Genomic DNA, 16,521 nt, shown 5'->3' with positions numbered 1-16,521 from the left:
GCTTCATCCTTACATCGCTTTTTTGCATTATCTAATTGCACTCGAGACCTTGTGCCTTTCGTAGAGATCAAGTGTTGGTTTGGATTTTGATATGAGATGAGATAATTTTAGATGAAATATAAAAGTTAAATAAAATATTATTAGAATATTATTTTTTAATATTATTATTATTTTAAAATTTGAAAAAGTTAAATTAGAATTTAAAAAAATTAAATTATTTATTATATTTTGTGTGAAAATTTAAAAAAAATTTTAAGAATGAGATCAAATGAAATACTTTACAAATCCAAATGAGGCCTAAAGTTCTAGTTTACAATATTGCAGGAGGTTTCCAGAAGCAGTTGTAACCAGCAATAATAAAATATGACACTTAGTGGGTGTGACTAGAATGATAAAATTTAGAGTGAAGGGTAATATTACTCTTGTGAGAAATAGAAATGACATTTTCAATTATAAAATGTAAAAACGTTACACACTCCTTTATGAAAAAATGAATATAGAACTCACATAAAAAATGAATAAATATAAAACTCATATAAAATAATAATAATTTTTTAATAATAAACTCTTATCATTTTTCAAAAGAAGAATCCGACACTTAACACAATTTATAACGGTATTTAATACCCTTCTAAAATATCAGAGATGGTCTTATCCAGTGAAGTGAATTAGATGAAAGTCATTATATGGTCTTTTAACAAGAGACCCAAGCATTGAAGAGTTTTATTCCAAACGTATGAGGTGCATTTTCACGAGAATCATTTAATTCTCTCATTAAAATATGAATAGACAGGAATATTCAAGTCCATGGTAATACAGCAATGTTTCATTATCTTTTTTCCACATCAGTTCTCCCGGCAATGAACCTATTGTTAAGATAACTTTTTCTGGATAGCTTCAATCTGTATTGTTTCATCGAACAAAACCCAACAAACGAAAACAAAAAACAAAAAATTCCACACTCCTCTTCAAATTCTTTTTCCTGTTAAAAACTAATTACCCCATATATACCCAAAACCCACGTAGGATATATTTACACGAATCAATATACTGAACTAGGATGCCATGGGGCTGTACCACAGTTAAATGCAAACACCACTTTTGTGTTTAAGCTAAAACTATGTCACCTTCTAACTTTGGTTTCTTGTGTTTGGAATGGTGGTGACAATTGTGAACCACCACCAAGTGCAGCAGCAGCTGATTCAACGTGTGTAAGGAGGTACTCGTAGATCTTCTTTCTCAACCTGTCAATTGTCTCTGCTGAAGTATGGGGTGATTCTCCTCCAGCCTTGCTTGATCCAATCTTGTCCAGCCAGTCATTCACACTCTTGAGCTGACTCAACATCCCTGCTATTTGACCATTATCTGATAAGGCTGATGTGTCCACATCAGCATCCAAGAACCTCTCCACGTATCCCAAAAACCAATCCTGGGACTGTAGTTGCAACATCTCAGCCAAGTCAACTGCCTCATCAATGCCAATTCCTCTAATCCACTCTGGTGGAGGTTGGGCCTGCAGCTTCTGGCTGATGGATGAAACATCCCCTAGCCGGCGAGGAGTTCCTTGGGCAAACTTAGAACCGATGGCTTGGCGGGCTTTGCCTTGGCTTTTTGCTAAGGTTTTCTTGGTAGAATTTTCTAGTACTAATACTGGTTGATTTACTGGTATGGCCTTTTGACTTTGAGAGGGAGTTGGAGCTGCAGCTCGAGTCAAGGTAGGGTCTTTGCTAAAAACTGAAAAGAGTGACAGATTGGTTGCCATTGCAGCTTGGACCCATGAAGCTGCATGTTTTCGCCTGTTGGATGTTAACTTTAGTGCTTCTTCTGACACGTTTTCTTCATGATCTGGGGATGTACCCCCAGAACGAAATTTAGATAGGGAATCAGCAACCATGCAAGCATTATTTAAGCTTGCATGAAGAGTCAAGAACTGTTCAACTGCCGGCTGAGGGTTATCTTCCTTAGCAGAGGTAGTTAACTCAGAATATATGCTGCAGAGAGACATTATGTCAGAAGAAATATAAGTAATATATTTGCAAACAGTTTACAGATGTTATATAGTAACGAAAAATGTAAACTTACAAATACCCTTCCAAAAAATGAATATAAAAGGCGACAGGTGTGTAGGATTGAATTTCAGCTACAAATAAAAGCACAATTCAGTTTGCCTAATTATCAGAGTGACAGTCCCAACATTTCCATCACATGAGAAAAGGCTCTACCACCCAATTCCTCAAAATGGTGGCACCAACTCCATGTTTCATGTGAATGCTATACGTGATTTCCAAAATCCAGTCTAGTCAGCTCCATATAAGAAAAAGCTCTATCACCCGATTAATATGGCTGCACCAAGTCCATGTTTTCATGTGAATGCCCTCATACAAATATGTTTCATGTGAATGATATCCTTGATTTTTTCATTGGTCATGCATTTTCCCTGTCTTAACTCACATTCTTAACCCCTTTTAGTGCTATATTCACTTCATACAAAGAACCCTGTAACCGTATAGCAATAAGTTTTCACTTGACAAGATTAAGCCATCGATTCTTTTGTACAATCTTCCATTCAGAGCTACATTTACTTCCCCTGAACTTGATCATTTCTTCTTCTATCTTGTATTTTCACCCCTATAACCAAGGATAATCTTTTTCTACGACTCTATTATATGAGCATACTGCTCTTAATCGGAATCAAGATCAAAAAGGTTGGGAAAAGTGAGTCTTCCCATTCAGGTGATGCCAAAGAACTTCGAATTCAAAGCATCCCTTCCAATTCTAGCTTTTCCATGTCCTAGATTCCTTAGAATAAAATTATCTAACAACATCAGTCATTGAGTTATCATGGGAAGTTAAGCACATTGATTGCAACGCCAGGCTGGCATGGCCATACAATTACAGTTATTTAACTGTGTTACCATAAGCCTTTGGAGTAATTGTTGCAGAGGAAAAATATAAATATTTTTTCATTATGAGAAACATTACATAAACTATAGATAACACCAGACCACTAACCAAAATACTTCATTAATAAATAGAGTTTGATGCAAATGCGACCATGGGCATAGAATCCAGTCTTAATAAAATCAAGGACAGACTATCAGCCTTAAGGTTAAAAATCTATAAACCAAAATAGGTCTTCTTCTTCTCTTACAGCTTCGCCCACCTCATTTGCAAAACTACCACAATTTAAAGGTGCAATGTGGACTTAAGTATGTCAATACCAACCAACCAATCGAAGTAGCCCTCTTTGTAAAAGTTCTATTTTCAACATAACAATTTAAGAAGACAAGATAATTTAAAACATCCTGCCAAATATGCATGCCAAATATCATACTAACACTAGCATGTATCACATCTTCAGGCTCTTTGCCAAGTGGTATAACCCTCCACATGACTTATGGGTTGCAAAGCGTATTACCCCACTTAGCCTGTTAGTTTTTGCCCAGGGTGCCCCCTCACCTCCTCTCTTCCCCTCCCCTCCCCAAAACAAAAAAAGAGACTTGACCGTTAGAGTTGCCAAGACTATATCATCCCTGTTTGGCCAAATTCACATCTCATCAATCACAAGTTTATTATTGTAAGGACCAAGCCTAATAATTCTAAAGTCGGAATATTGATAATTTTATTGAGCCTAAATTATATTTAATGGGCCATATTATATAAGCCCACGAGCTATAAATTATTGAGGTTGATTAGGGATTTTAATTAGACTCAATAACTAGGTTAAATCCCATTTAATATTTATTGAATGAGTTATAGTCCTTACAAAATTTAAACATCGGCCATTAGCAGTTTATTTCAATTTAAAATCATCATTGATTGAAGTTTCCTACACAATCTCAGTCACTCCAATCCTATATTAAATGAACTATCAAAGTATGTTTTTATATTCAAACACACTAGGATTACAGTTCTAGAATCCTCTTCACCTGAAAATTCCTAAACCCAACCCATATCATCCTATAAATAAATTCTCATGCACTGTACGTGCACCTACCTCTTCAAGCCCTGGCTTTTTTGTTTTTAGCTCTCATTTTACCTTCAACATGCCGCAGCCTCATCTCCCCCACCATGAAACACGACAAGGCCACCATTGTCACTTCCTCCCTCCTACTCGCAACCACCGTCATCCCTCCATCACACTGTAATCGATTTTGTGTCGAAAATTTTAGTAAGCAACAAGTACAAGGTAAGTAGCTTGATCATAAATTAGGATTAGCATACGTTAGCGAGTTATATATATTATTATTAAAGCTAGTTCTTTGGAAGCTAGTGTTTATGTACTACACATGTCATGATATTTGCAAGCACGTCGTTCATTATGTTTCATTCCGCATATTATAATTATATAAGTTTCATGCATCTCATGCATTTCATGTTACATAAAACACGTAAACTTTCATAAGATTAAGTGTAAGATAAGTTCTAAATAGTTAATTAGAGGGTCATTCAGATGCATGGTACCAATGCAGTGTCAGGGTAGATGTGCAAGCCACGGAATCAAGCATAGTCCACAATAGTATTCTAGAATACTATCAAGAGCTCCCCTAGAGGCCACGAGATGTGGGGCCGGTGCACAACTTCACACACAGGATTAAGTGTGTTGGCCAGTTAGATCAGTCAGTTAATTCAGATAGATAAGTCATGCATGTCATCAACATATTTATGAACAATCATGATTTTAATTCTCAGCATGAAATATTTTATGAAAACTTTATGTTAAGTATGTTTACATCATAATAGGTTTCTTACTAAGTCATCAATTCATTTTAGTTGTTTTATGTTTTTAAACCACCCCAAGTCAGAATATTTATGAAGGTAGAGCTGCAAGACTTAGTCCAGGGAGGTGTGACAGTGGCCTAGATAGTTTATGTTATGCTCGGTTTTATGACTTCTAGTTTAATAAGTTATTTTTTATAAGAACATGAGACTTTATTGATTTTATTCTAAAAATGAATTTATTGGGGAATGGGATGTTACAATTATCATACTTGATGCATGTTTGAAAGCATGTTTCATAGAGGTATTTGTTTTTTTTTTTTTTTTTTTTTTTTTGTCGGGGAACCTCTCCAAGGCAGGGCTATTCGGACCCACCCCTACAGAGTAAACCCCAGTTCCATGCACCGCACCCTTGGAAGTTTTCCTACACAGAACTGGTTAAATTGCTAGCTTTTTACCAGGAGTTTGGCCCCAAATGATTGTTTGCACTCATGAGGTATTAAACCTTGGACCTTGAAGGGAGTAATACCTAAAGACCAAGGCCTTCGCGACTTGGAACAATCCCTTGGGGTTAAATCATGATCATAAATAAAATTAACAAGGCTGGTAACCGAATGTAAAAATGCATTATATTTACTATATAAAAGCATGTTATCTAAAACTAGTTTGTAACTAGTAGGTCAGTATGTTTACACTTGAAATTCTCCTATCTCCTTCAAAAGTATTCCCTTCAAATCATACCTCATCTGCAATAGGTAATACTTGATTAACATATTCAAAGCTAAAAGAATGATCTAAATCTTATAATAGCTTTCAACTAGTCTTTTCTCCTCAAAACAGTGTTATTGTTCATTTTGGAGTTGGGTCATTTGACCAAGTCTAAACAGTGCTCCATCCAAGGCGTTTTGTCTGATATTTAACCATTCTCATTTGGACAGACAACCTTGGAAAGGGAAACTATCCCTACGTTACTTATTCGAAGACCGTTCATACTTCTTCCAAGTCTCAGGTTTGACATGTTTTGGGTTCAAAATCCAACCAAAACTCCATTCTGAGTCCTTGGGTCACTTTCATGAAAAAACATCATATTTCTACATTGGCCTTGCATATTAGAACAAAATGTGTTTTCTAATGAAAATGTGACTATGAGCATGAAGTCTTCCACAAAATGATAATATTTTAAGTATTAAACCTAATCTAAGATCATACTCAAGGAAAATGGTCACCCTTGTAGTTAATCAGGGGCATAAAGATAAATCTTTTGTGAAAAACTGTTAACCAAAGATATATATATATATTAATTTCCTTTTTGTGAAGATGGCGCTCCCATCTTTTTCCAATGCTCCTTCAACAACCACATCAAGTGTTGCAACTTTTCTTTGGGCATAGACTCGCAAGGAACACTCAAAACTTATGTTTTAAATATTTTTTTTGGTCATGCGTACCACTGCTCTAAATTTCAGACTATTCCAAACTGTTCTAACCATTCTGTTCGAATTCTGAAAGTTTCTGCTGAGATTTTCACTCGGTGACAAACATGATTTTGTGGAAGGCACAGAGCAACATTTGTAAATGGAGCTCAAATTTAATGAAGTGCAAGTTGAAATCAAAAAGTTGTCTTCACATGTCTCCGCACAAGAAATACAATTTAGTTTTTGTTTTAACAAAAGTACAGATATGTTTCCAATGTTTTACTCATTTGTCACTAATATCAAGACACTTTTTTATAACAGAAATCAGGGCAAATGTTTTGAAACTTCATGCAGTTTTTTAGGCAATTAGGACTCAATTTGTTTAAATTACCATTTTGATTAGAGACATCTCTTATTATTTTTGTACGATTCATGATATAAAATGTCCAAAGTATCCCTCTAAGATCATTTAACTTATATGAAATACTCACAAATAAATAAATACGCATATTTACAGTGGAGTCAAATAATGCATCCAATATTTTACTTGAAAAGATAATCATTGAATGGTCCAATACTAAAAATATGTTAGTATAATTATGGAGAGAAACCCCAAGGGGTTGGCCCAAGTGGTGAAAGCCTTGGTCTTGGGGTCTCACTCCCTCCAAGGTTCAACACTTCATGGGTGCAAACAATCCTTTGGGGCTACACCCCCTGGTGAAAAGCCAGCAATTCAAACAGTTCCATGTAGAGAAACTTCCAATGATGCGGTGCACAGAACCAGGGTTTGTAGGGGTGGGTCCAAAGGACCCTGCCTTGGAAAGGTTCCCCAACATCCAAAAAAAATTATGGAGAGATGATGTTTAATGAAGTCTATGAGGTCATGCTTTTATTCTTGACCAAGAACTTTAAAGTGAACAATCAACTATTAGATGTGATCTGAATAGCATGACATCATACATATTTAAGACTTAACTCGGGAAGTATCATAGAAGACTTTATTTGTTGTTTACTTGTTTCACAAATGACAAATTAAATTTTTTAAAATTTGAATTTCCTATATTTAATGGTGCTTTTTTTTTTTTTTTTTTGTAAGTTGATAGATAATGAGGAATTATTGTTATTATATGCAGTATGAACCATACACAAAAATAAATAAATAAATAGGGGTTTACCGGTACCAAAATATTCTTATACCTAACCAAAAAGGTCACTAGAACAGGAATTAAAAAATTTGCTCAAAATTCATAATGATGTCATGGGCAATTGCTATAGATTTTAACGGACTCAGCTTTCATGATTTTCTTGTATCTATTTCTAGTTCTTGATTAGGTGTTTTTCTCTTCTTATATACATCCTATGTACTTGGGCTATGCTTATTTTCATTTCTATCAATAAGATTACTTTTAACTTAAAAAAACTCATAATGGCACTCCAAGAGAGTTTTTGAACGAGAGTATGAGGTGAGTCAGCCTTGGGGCTCATATAATGTCTAGATGGTATATCATGATGCTTGGACATGTCAGGCCCAACTTGTGGCAGAAGTCCTGAAGTGACAGTGTCTAGGTGCTGAACGTTAACATTCAGAAGGTCAGTATCTGTCATGCATAGAATGCTACACCATTTTGTTTAACATGGTATGCAACATGTCATTCTAGCTTGTAAATATCCAGATGGTACAAGGCAGGTTGTCAGTGCCTGACATTCAACCATCACTTGTGCCATACTGTGTCTTATTGTGCTTGACACGCACAGACGATTTGATCATCATTCAACAATTACATGTCTTATGCTCGTTTAAGAGACATGGCTTGTTCAAGGTCAAGTGTTTGTGTCCCTGCCTGGGTGCCACTGTTTATATGTTGATTTTTATTTACTTCAAGCTTGGATTCTTGTAAGGTCCAATGCCAAGTCATGCTGTATGACCTTAAATGTTTTTGTAAGTTTTCTTAAATATGTATTCTAAGTTCAAGGTATCACATAGATGGATGAAAGTGGATTCAAGAGCACAAAGATTAAATCACAGCAGACGAGAAGAAAGTCAAGACATTATTGCATCTTAAAGGGTTAAAAACAGTATTCAATCACTTCATATACAAGAAAACCTCCCAACTTTGGAAGAAGCCATGCACAAGACCTCCAAAAGACCTGCCTTGCTTGAGAAAGGGAGGTTTGTGTCTAAGTCTAGACTTCAATTTGCTAGAGATAAAAAAAAACTCCAAACGCCTACTTAATTTTTTTTTTTTTGATAAATAAATAAATTTTATTGATCAAAGAATGGCAAAAGCCTGTATTACAACTCTGATGTCCCACCTAAATAGAATGATATAAATTCATTATAATACTTAATTTTACCATCCAATTCCAGTTTATATTGTTTTTTTTTTTTATAAGTAAATTCCAGTTTATATTGTTGTTTGCTAGAGATGTTCTTATACCACACTTGTTTACGGATGATGCACTGAAATTTGGTAAGGCACACCTCGAACACATCTGCTCTTTGTGTTGCACATTCCTTTCTTTCGAAGCAGTATCAAGATTGAAAATAGATTTCAGATGAGTGGTTCTAGGACAAAGTTCTAATTTGATGTATGGTGTAAATATCAGCCCCAAAAAGAAGCTTTCCCAGACCTCTTCAACCTTACCAGGATCAAGGAAGCATCAGTGGTAGAATACAGCTTTTAGGCAATGTTTGGCAAGAGATATTTTCCATCTACTGTTCAATTTTTTCCCAAACATACAAAACTCTCAAAAACACCTTAGTCAAAAACTTATCCTTTCTTCCATTAAAATGCATAAGTTAAAAAAATAAAAATAAAGAATCTGGCCACCGCATGGCCACCCGGTGGTGGCTTGGTGGTTGGGCCACCACGGGTCCACCATGGGCAGCTTGTCTGGGCCACCCAAGGGGTGGCCACAACAGGCCACCTTGATCTTCCCACCGTCTTTCCTTTTTTTATTCTGCTTGTTTTAAATTTTGATTTAAATAATAAATGTTTCATCATTTAAACATATTTTAAGGTGGGACCCGCAACTTTCAACTTAATGGCTCTCCTCAATTTTTTCAACTTGATTTCTTCACTATTCATCAAAACTTCCTAACATTTTTACATTCAAGCATCCACTTAATGGCTCTCCTCAATTGGAAGTAGAGTTTACACGCACAGCACATGATTGGGGGTGGATTGCTATACCTCTTTTCATGCTTAGCTTTATGTGTTCAGAAAGAGATAAGCTAGTGCAGACAAGCTACGTTGGAGCATATCCAAGCCAAGGGTGTTTGAAGTTAAGTCATTCTTTTATGCATTAGTCCCATATAAGAACATCTTTATTCCATGGAAGACCATTTAGAGGAGTAAGGCTCCCTGAAGAACAGCTTTTTTTTTTTTTCAAGACTGTCTGGATGGCTGAATTGGGGAAGATCCTTGCCCTGGACAATTCGAGGAAAGGATGTTACATTGAATGGTGTTATATGCACAAGTGGGATGGACTATGGAGAATCAATGGATCACCTCTTATTTCACTGCGAGGTAGCCACCTCTTTGTGGCAAGCTGTGCTTAAACTATTAGGGCTAAAAAGAGTAACAGGTGGTGGATCTGTTGGCATATTTGAAAGGGCGGTTTGAGAGTCCTCCCATGGAAGCATCATGGAAAATGATCTTAATTTGCTTAGCAGGGAAACAAATGATCGAAGTTTCGAAGATAACTCAAGGAATGTGGAAGAACTCGAGGATTTATTTTTTACTTCACTTTACCGCCAGATGGCAGCCCGCCTTTGTCTTCCTAACTTTAGTTTCCAGACATTTTTTACCTCTTTTCCCTCCCTCACTAGGTGTATTTGAAGTATACTCCCTAGGGTACCTTGATAATGTCAATGTTTCCCCTTTTAGGAGGAAAGAAAGCGCCATTTTATTAATAAACCCTCTCTTATGGCAGAAGGGTGCCTCCTTTAAACTTACAAGAAATTTTTCTCTTTCTTGATTATTAACTTTATCTTATGAAAAAACATTTTATAATACTTGTCTTAAATATGGGATAAGAAAGCTTCTCAAATAATTTTGCTACTGTACTGCACAATGGCAATATCATCCGTATATGTTTGCAAGCCTAGGCTCATTTGGAAACTTGGAGTATCTCAGAATTTTGTGAATAACAGTGAAATGGTGAGTTAAGATGTTTTATTGGGTTTTGGAAAAAGAGAGAGAAAGTTGAATAAAAAATTATAAACTTAAAAAATTGTTTGAATAAGTTTATAATTTATTTAATATAATTTTTGTTTTGAAGTTTGAAAAAGTTGTGTTGATTTTTTGGTTTTGTTTTGAAGTTTGTAAAATTGGTAATGATTAGGTAATTGATTAGATGAAAAAGTTGAAGATTGGAAATTGAAGTATTTTGTGTTTGAGTGATGTTTGGGAATAAAATTGTGTAAAGTTTTGAGAATTTCTCATCTCATCTAATTACCCAAACCTACCCTAAGGGCTCGTTTGGAGAGTGAGATGAGATAAGAATTTTGTGAAAAGTAGTAAGATAGTTTATGAATAGTAATGGGATAGTTTGAGTTGAGTATTTTTTTGGTTTTGGAAAATGAGAGAAAAAAAGTTGAATAAAAAGTATTATAAAGTTAAAATATTTTTAGAATATAGTTTTATAATATTATTTTTGTATGAGGATTTGAAAAAGTTGAATTATTTTTTATTTTTTGTTTGAAAGTTTGGAAAAGTTGTAATGATTAATTTGAAAATTTTGTATTTAAATTATGTTTGGAAATAGGATGAAATGAAATGAGATGAGATGAAATGAGATTGACAATTTTGGGATGAGATTAAAAAAACAAAATTCACATGCTGATGCCTACAGGGTAATGTCAGTAATGTTTAATCTAGCATATGATACTAAATAGTATTAGCGAAGGGATACTTCGAGAATCATTGATGGGAATCAATTAATTTAAACGTTCCCTCATAATAAAGATATTTCTACTTTCACATTTAGCAGTTATTTATTATCGTTTAAGTATGTGTACCTCAGACATTGAAGTAAGTTCTCTGCAGCAGAAGCCTCTTGTATAGCCTCTATTGCTGCCAGCTGTGCAGCATCTCTGTTCTTCATAACTTCCTGTCATAATGAATGTGGAAGAATAGGATATGAGAAACAAATTGCGAATTCATAGAATTTATGTTCCAAAATGGGTATCATTTAAGTAGGAATTTATAATATAATGTACAGGGTGAATGAAAAATCCGATCGGTGGGACAGCAGACGTAAACACTCGGGGGCAACTTTCTTTTTCACTTGCAGATGAATTTAGAAAACTTTTGAGCATCAAGACCCATTCCACTACTGAAGTAAAATATTGCTATATCAGAGGATCATTTCATACACAATAGCTTGAGATATATATGTAATAGATATATACAAAAAGGCACGGAGTTTATACCTTTCCGAGCTTTGCAAGACAAGAAGGGAGTGAAGCCCATGAAGCACTTCCATCCATCAATCTTCTACTAGTTAGGGAAACCTTGACCATGTTTCCTGGTAGTCCATTACTGGATACTTCTGATGACTTCTTTCCAGCAGAAGTTTGCTTGCTTACTTTTTCTTGATCCCCCAAAGTCGTAGAGACCTTTTTTGGAGACATTTGAACCCTAACCTCTCCTTTAGATAACCTAGCAGATGACTGGACCATATTCTCCTCTTTATACGGCAATCTGTCGCTTGATGTGCTTATTCTTGATGATGTACTTATCCTTGACGACGTGCTTAATCTAGGAGTCTGGCAAATACATATATATGGGCGATGATAATTATAGTCGTTTGACAAGAAGTGCAAAGGATGGAAAAAGAAAGCGAAAGAAGGCAACAAAACCATAGGAGAAATGCAGAAAAAATGGATTACCCACACATAGTCGGGAATCATATCAAAATTAAAGATGAGTGAATGCAATCCTTGGGATTTATCAGAGATAAATTAGGTGATAAAATGGAAGACACTGATTCAATACATTGGTTTTTTGAGATGAGAACTGAAAAATGAGATGAAATTTGGTTAAACTGTAAACATCCCGCACTAGATGATAATTATAGATAGGGGCATAATTGGCTTTCTTGGCTATTTTTTGTTTCTAACTGCTTGCATTGTTTGCCTCAGAAGCATTTGAAAGGATGAGTAAATTGATCCAACTCCAAATCTATTGAAAATCTTTGTAAAGAATGATAGAACTTACAGAACTCCGTACGTCAGGCTTCAGTTCATGTTTGGTGGCCCTCAGTTTGGAACTCTCTCTACTTTTCACTTCCATATTCCCATCCCAGCTCTTCCTCAAAGCCTTGTTCCCCAGCTCAATTCCTAGGACAAAAGTTTTAATCGGGTTTCCATTGGACACCTTTCCAGAGGGAAGGGGACTAGCCGTGCGCAAAGCGTTCGCCTTTTCCACCACTCCCAACTTAGCTGTCGCCTTCCCTCCTCTCTTAATCTCTGCCTGCTGCCTAACCCCAGTAGCAAACTTCTCAAAAGACGTCGGCAACGAATAACAACTTGTAGGAGACGAAGGAATAGACCGTGAATTAAGCGACTTCAATCTCGCCAAAGATTCCTTCTTTACATCCAAACTCAAAGCTGGCTTCGTTGGTTGTGACTTTGATTTTGCAAAAGATCCAATTTTCTTATCCGATTTCTCCTCTTTGACACTACCATTCAATCTCACTTTCTCCTTTTCCCCAACATGGTTATTCCCCATGATTTTCTTAGCTGATTTCACTTTCTCCTCAGATTTCAAGCCTGCAGATGAATTATTATTCAGAAATCCCAATGAGTGAGTCGCAACAATATCTTCAGGGCTGCCCACACAAGGGTGGCGCCCTGGGACCGGTCTAACCCCGCGAAGAATCGGAACAGGTGAGGCGGCTTCGAGGCGCTCAACGTGAATAAACTGACCCAGTTGGATCTTGTCACTAAGAATCAGATCATCATGCTCATCAGGGAGAGATACATAAGTGGCATGAGAGGAATCCGAAACCTTGAGGTAAAAGCCTTTGTTTGGGAACAACTCAACGCCTGCAAGCGCCGGAACAATGCTCACAACTTGCAATAGCAACGACCTGTGCTCTCCGGCAACCTTTATATCTGTGTTCATGTGCTGCAGAAGCCTGAGGAGGACACCGGGAACAAGATTGGCCATGTTCGGGGCCTTCAATTTGCATTAGAATGAAAACCCCAGATGCAGAAATCTGCAATATTTCAGATGTGAACACAAAAATCTTGCAGAAAGTGTTAAACTTTAGATACCGTCAACATTTCTCTCAATACCCTGGTTTGAGACAAGGAATCAAATCAGTGGACTTTGACGGCTTGAAGAGTAGGCAAACTGGGATTATACTTCAGTCCCAGATGAAATCCGTTTCATAAACATGTTTATAATGGAAAACCAATACTGAAAAAAACCTCACGCCCTTAATTAGAGATGCAGATTTGGAAGGTCTGAACTTTTTGTACTAAAAGCGAAAAAAAAAAAAATCCTTAATGATAGAACCCAATACACAGAAATTAAATATTTGGATTCTAACAATTGGTAGTAATGGTTGTCTATAGCTTGGGGATGGGGAACAAAGGTACTCACCAACCAAGATGAGAAAAGTTCAGACTGATATTAAAAATCGAATTCTCTTCTTTGCAAAATTATAGATGAACTAATATATTTGCGGGAAAACTCTTGGCTGGGGATGAAGTCTTAAAGACTACAGTAGCAAAAACAGAAAATACGGAAGGGTATAAAAGGCATTTTTCTGGAAGAAAATATGGAGAAGGAACTCGAGAATTGTCAGTACCGAACATGGGATGTGCTGAAAATTTGCAGGAAACAGAGAAAAAGGGGCAAGGGGGTATCATCGATGTGAGGCTTATAACACGATTGTTTGATGCATCAAAACAAGAAAATGTCAGGGCCTGACTCTCTGAGCTGAGACGAGGCGGTGACACACAAACATATGCACACGCACTTAAAACGATGGAGGAAGTTATACAGGAATTGGAATCTGACCCACTTTGTCTTCGTTGGGTTCCATTCTTTCTGAGCGGGTGCTTTAAGGAGTTTTGGTGAGCAAGTGAAGCCAAAAGGGTCACAGGAATTGTTGGTTGGAACTGAACGAGGACATTGGCAGAAAAACTAAAAGCTTTATTAATTTTCAGAAGTTATTTTAACTTCTTATTTATTTACTTTCAGAATTCTGTGCAAAGAGGATATTTCTTTGAATCATTATTAATTTTAATCATTGTTTTATTTTATTTTTTTATGAGCTTTAATTCTTTATTTCTTTCTTTATTCGATTTCACGCAAATGGGAGCATGTGCCGTATGTGATGGTGGCGGTAGGAACAATGTCACATCGCCAAAGCTTTCCATTATTTTATTCATTTCGTCTCTGTTTTACTCATTTGTTTATTTATTAATTATTGCTCCTAACCATGAGGTTTATAATTCTCAAAGCACTTTCAACACACAACAGTAATGGACCCAATCAAACTACTTATCTATAAAAGAAATTAAAAATAAAAATAAAACATTCTGATATATATATATATGAATTATTAATTTATTTAAAAGTACCAAAATGTGTTTTTTATATCTTTGAAATTCAATTAATTATTAAAAATTAGAAAAATAACTGTCAAACCAGAAAAGCAGCACTGTCATCACCATGGTAATATGGTATATTCTGGTACAGTTATAGGATATATCTGAACATTCCAACAGTATTATTAATGAATTATCTATATCTAAAATAAAATGTATTTTTTAAATATTAGAAAAAAAAAATTTACTTACAGCGTATTAGCCAATACCAGATTTTGTAGTTTTTAGTTACAATATTTGTAAAGAGAATATCAAATTTTGGTATTTTGGAGATTTTGGTTATAATATTTGTAAAGAGATTATCAAATTTAATATTTACTGTATAAAGAGTATTCTTATTTTATTATTTATCTGTAACTCTTTCTCTCTCTTCTTGATATTTTTTCAATGCAGCTTACATTCGTTTCTTTTTCTCGAATTTTTTAATCCATAATTTAATTAGAATATAATTACTAATTAACATATAAATAGGTAGAATAGTAAAATATGATAAAATAAAATAAATTATTAATTAAAAAATTAAATATTTTTTAATTATTAATTACTTATTATAATATAATGAATAAATTAATAATCTAATATAAAGATTTATGTGAATAGAATAGTCAAAATCTAAATTCATCTTACATTTATTAAAAATATTCTTTACATATGCATAATCCATTAACAATGCTCTTTAATATACCTTTAATATACCATTGAGTTGGATAGCAATTAGCCTATTACTTATTATATACACTCAAGTAGTTTTCTTGCTAATTGAAATTTTCTATTTTTAAACTGATGGGTAAAGTTTATATAGTAAAATATTTAAATCATATAATTTAATTCAAAAAATAAATTATAAAATTTGAATCTTAAAAATCAAAATTTATTATTTACAACTTAACAATAATAAAGTTTTAATTATGAAATAAATTATAAACGAGTTGATGTCATGTTAAACAGGTTGACCTCGTTTATGAATTGGGTCAACCTGTTTTGATCCAAACTTGTTAATAATTAAATTTAAATCTGTTAATTTCATGTTGTATTGAATTTACAGATCGTATTATATATTGACATTTTTAAATTTGGAGACAACAATTTTTAAAAAAATTGAAAAAAAAAAAGAAGAAGAAGGAGGAGAAGGAGAAGGGAAGAAGGCAAAACCACGAAAATTAAGATGGAAAAATAGCTCCAAAAGTCAAGTGCAAGAAAGAAACATAATTTACCATGGAAGTGCACTCAAAAATCAAAATCATCATGCTTGGGTGATGGACTGATTGACGTTACCAAATTCAATCCATTGGATATGGCTACAAGAGCAGCAGGTAGCTGTCCCCAAGAAAATTTAGACTGGAGTTCTTCAAAATTTAGATAAATTATAGCTCAGATACTTAAATATTGAAAACAGTTTCAGGTTTTGACATTTAGATAGATTTAGGGCTTTAAGATTATTGGCTCGGATTGGAAAAATCAATAGGATCGAATGGTTTGGATCAATAGTCTTATTGATTGATCTCGATTCTAATATATAGAAAAATTCAATAATCTATCTAGTTTTTTTGAACTAGACCAAATCCAGATCGACAAAATATATATATAGATATATTTCTTAATATATATATATATATAATATTATTTTATATAATAATTGTATAAATTAATTATATAATTTTTATTGAATTGATCACTTTTGACCATATAAAATATTAAATAATATATACTATCAATTTAGTAATATATCATATGATAAATCATGTTATTATATGTAGATAC

General features: G+C 34.5%; 1 protein-coding gene across 1 annotated transcript; it reads right to left on the bottom strand.

Annotated features, from left to right (window-relative positions):
* Positions 1-746: 746 nt before the first annotated feature.
* On the bottom strand, positions 747-14,290 carry LOC122300146. Its single transcript, XM_043110596.1, has 5 exons — positions 13,438-14,290; positions 12,356-13,358; positions 11,569-11,904; positions 11,155-11,246; positions 747-1,991 (listed from the first exon to the last, which is right to left on the bottom strand). The coding sequence occupies exons 2-5, from the start codon at positions 13,307-13,309 to the stop codon at positions 1,124-1,126; spliced, it is 2,250 nt and encodes a 749-aa protein (XP_042966530.1). The 5' UTR covers positions 13,310-13,358; positions 13,438-14,290; the 3' UTR covers positions 747-1,123.
* Between the last annotated feature and the right edge of the window lie 2,231 nt (positions 14,291-16,521).

Source organism: Carya illinoinensis, chromosome 2, assembly GCF_018687715.1.
Source record: "Carya illinoinensis cultivar Pawnee chromosome 2, C.illinoinensisPawnee_v1, whole genome shotgun sequence".
Taxonomy (NCBI): Eukaryota; Viridiplantae; Streptophyta; class Magnoliopsida; order Fagales; family Juglandaceae; genus Carya; species Carya illinoinensis.
Note: the sequence above shows the minus strand (reverse complement) of the source record. Positions and strands in the feature narration are given on the sequence as shown.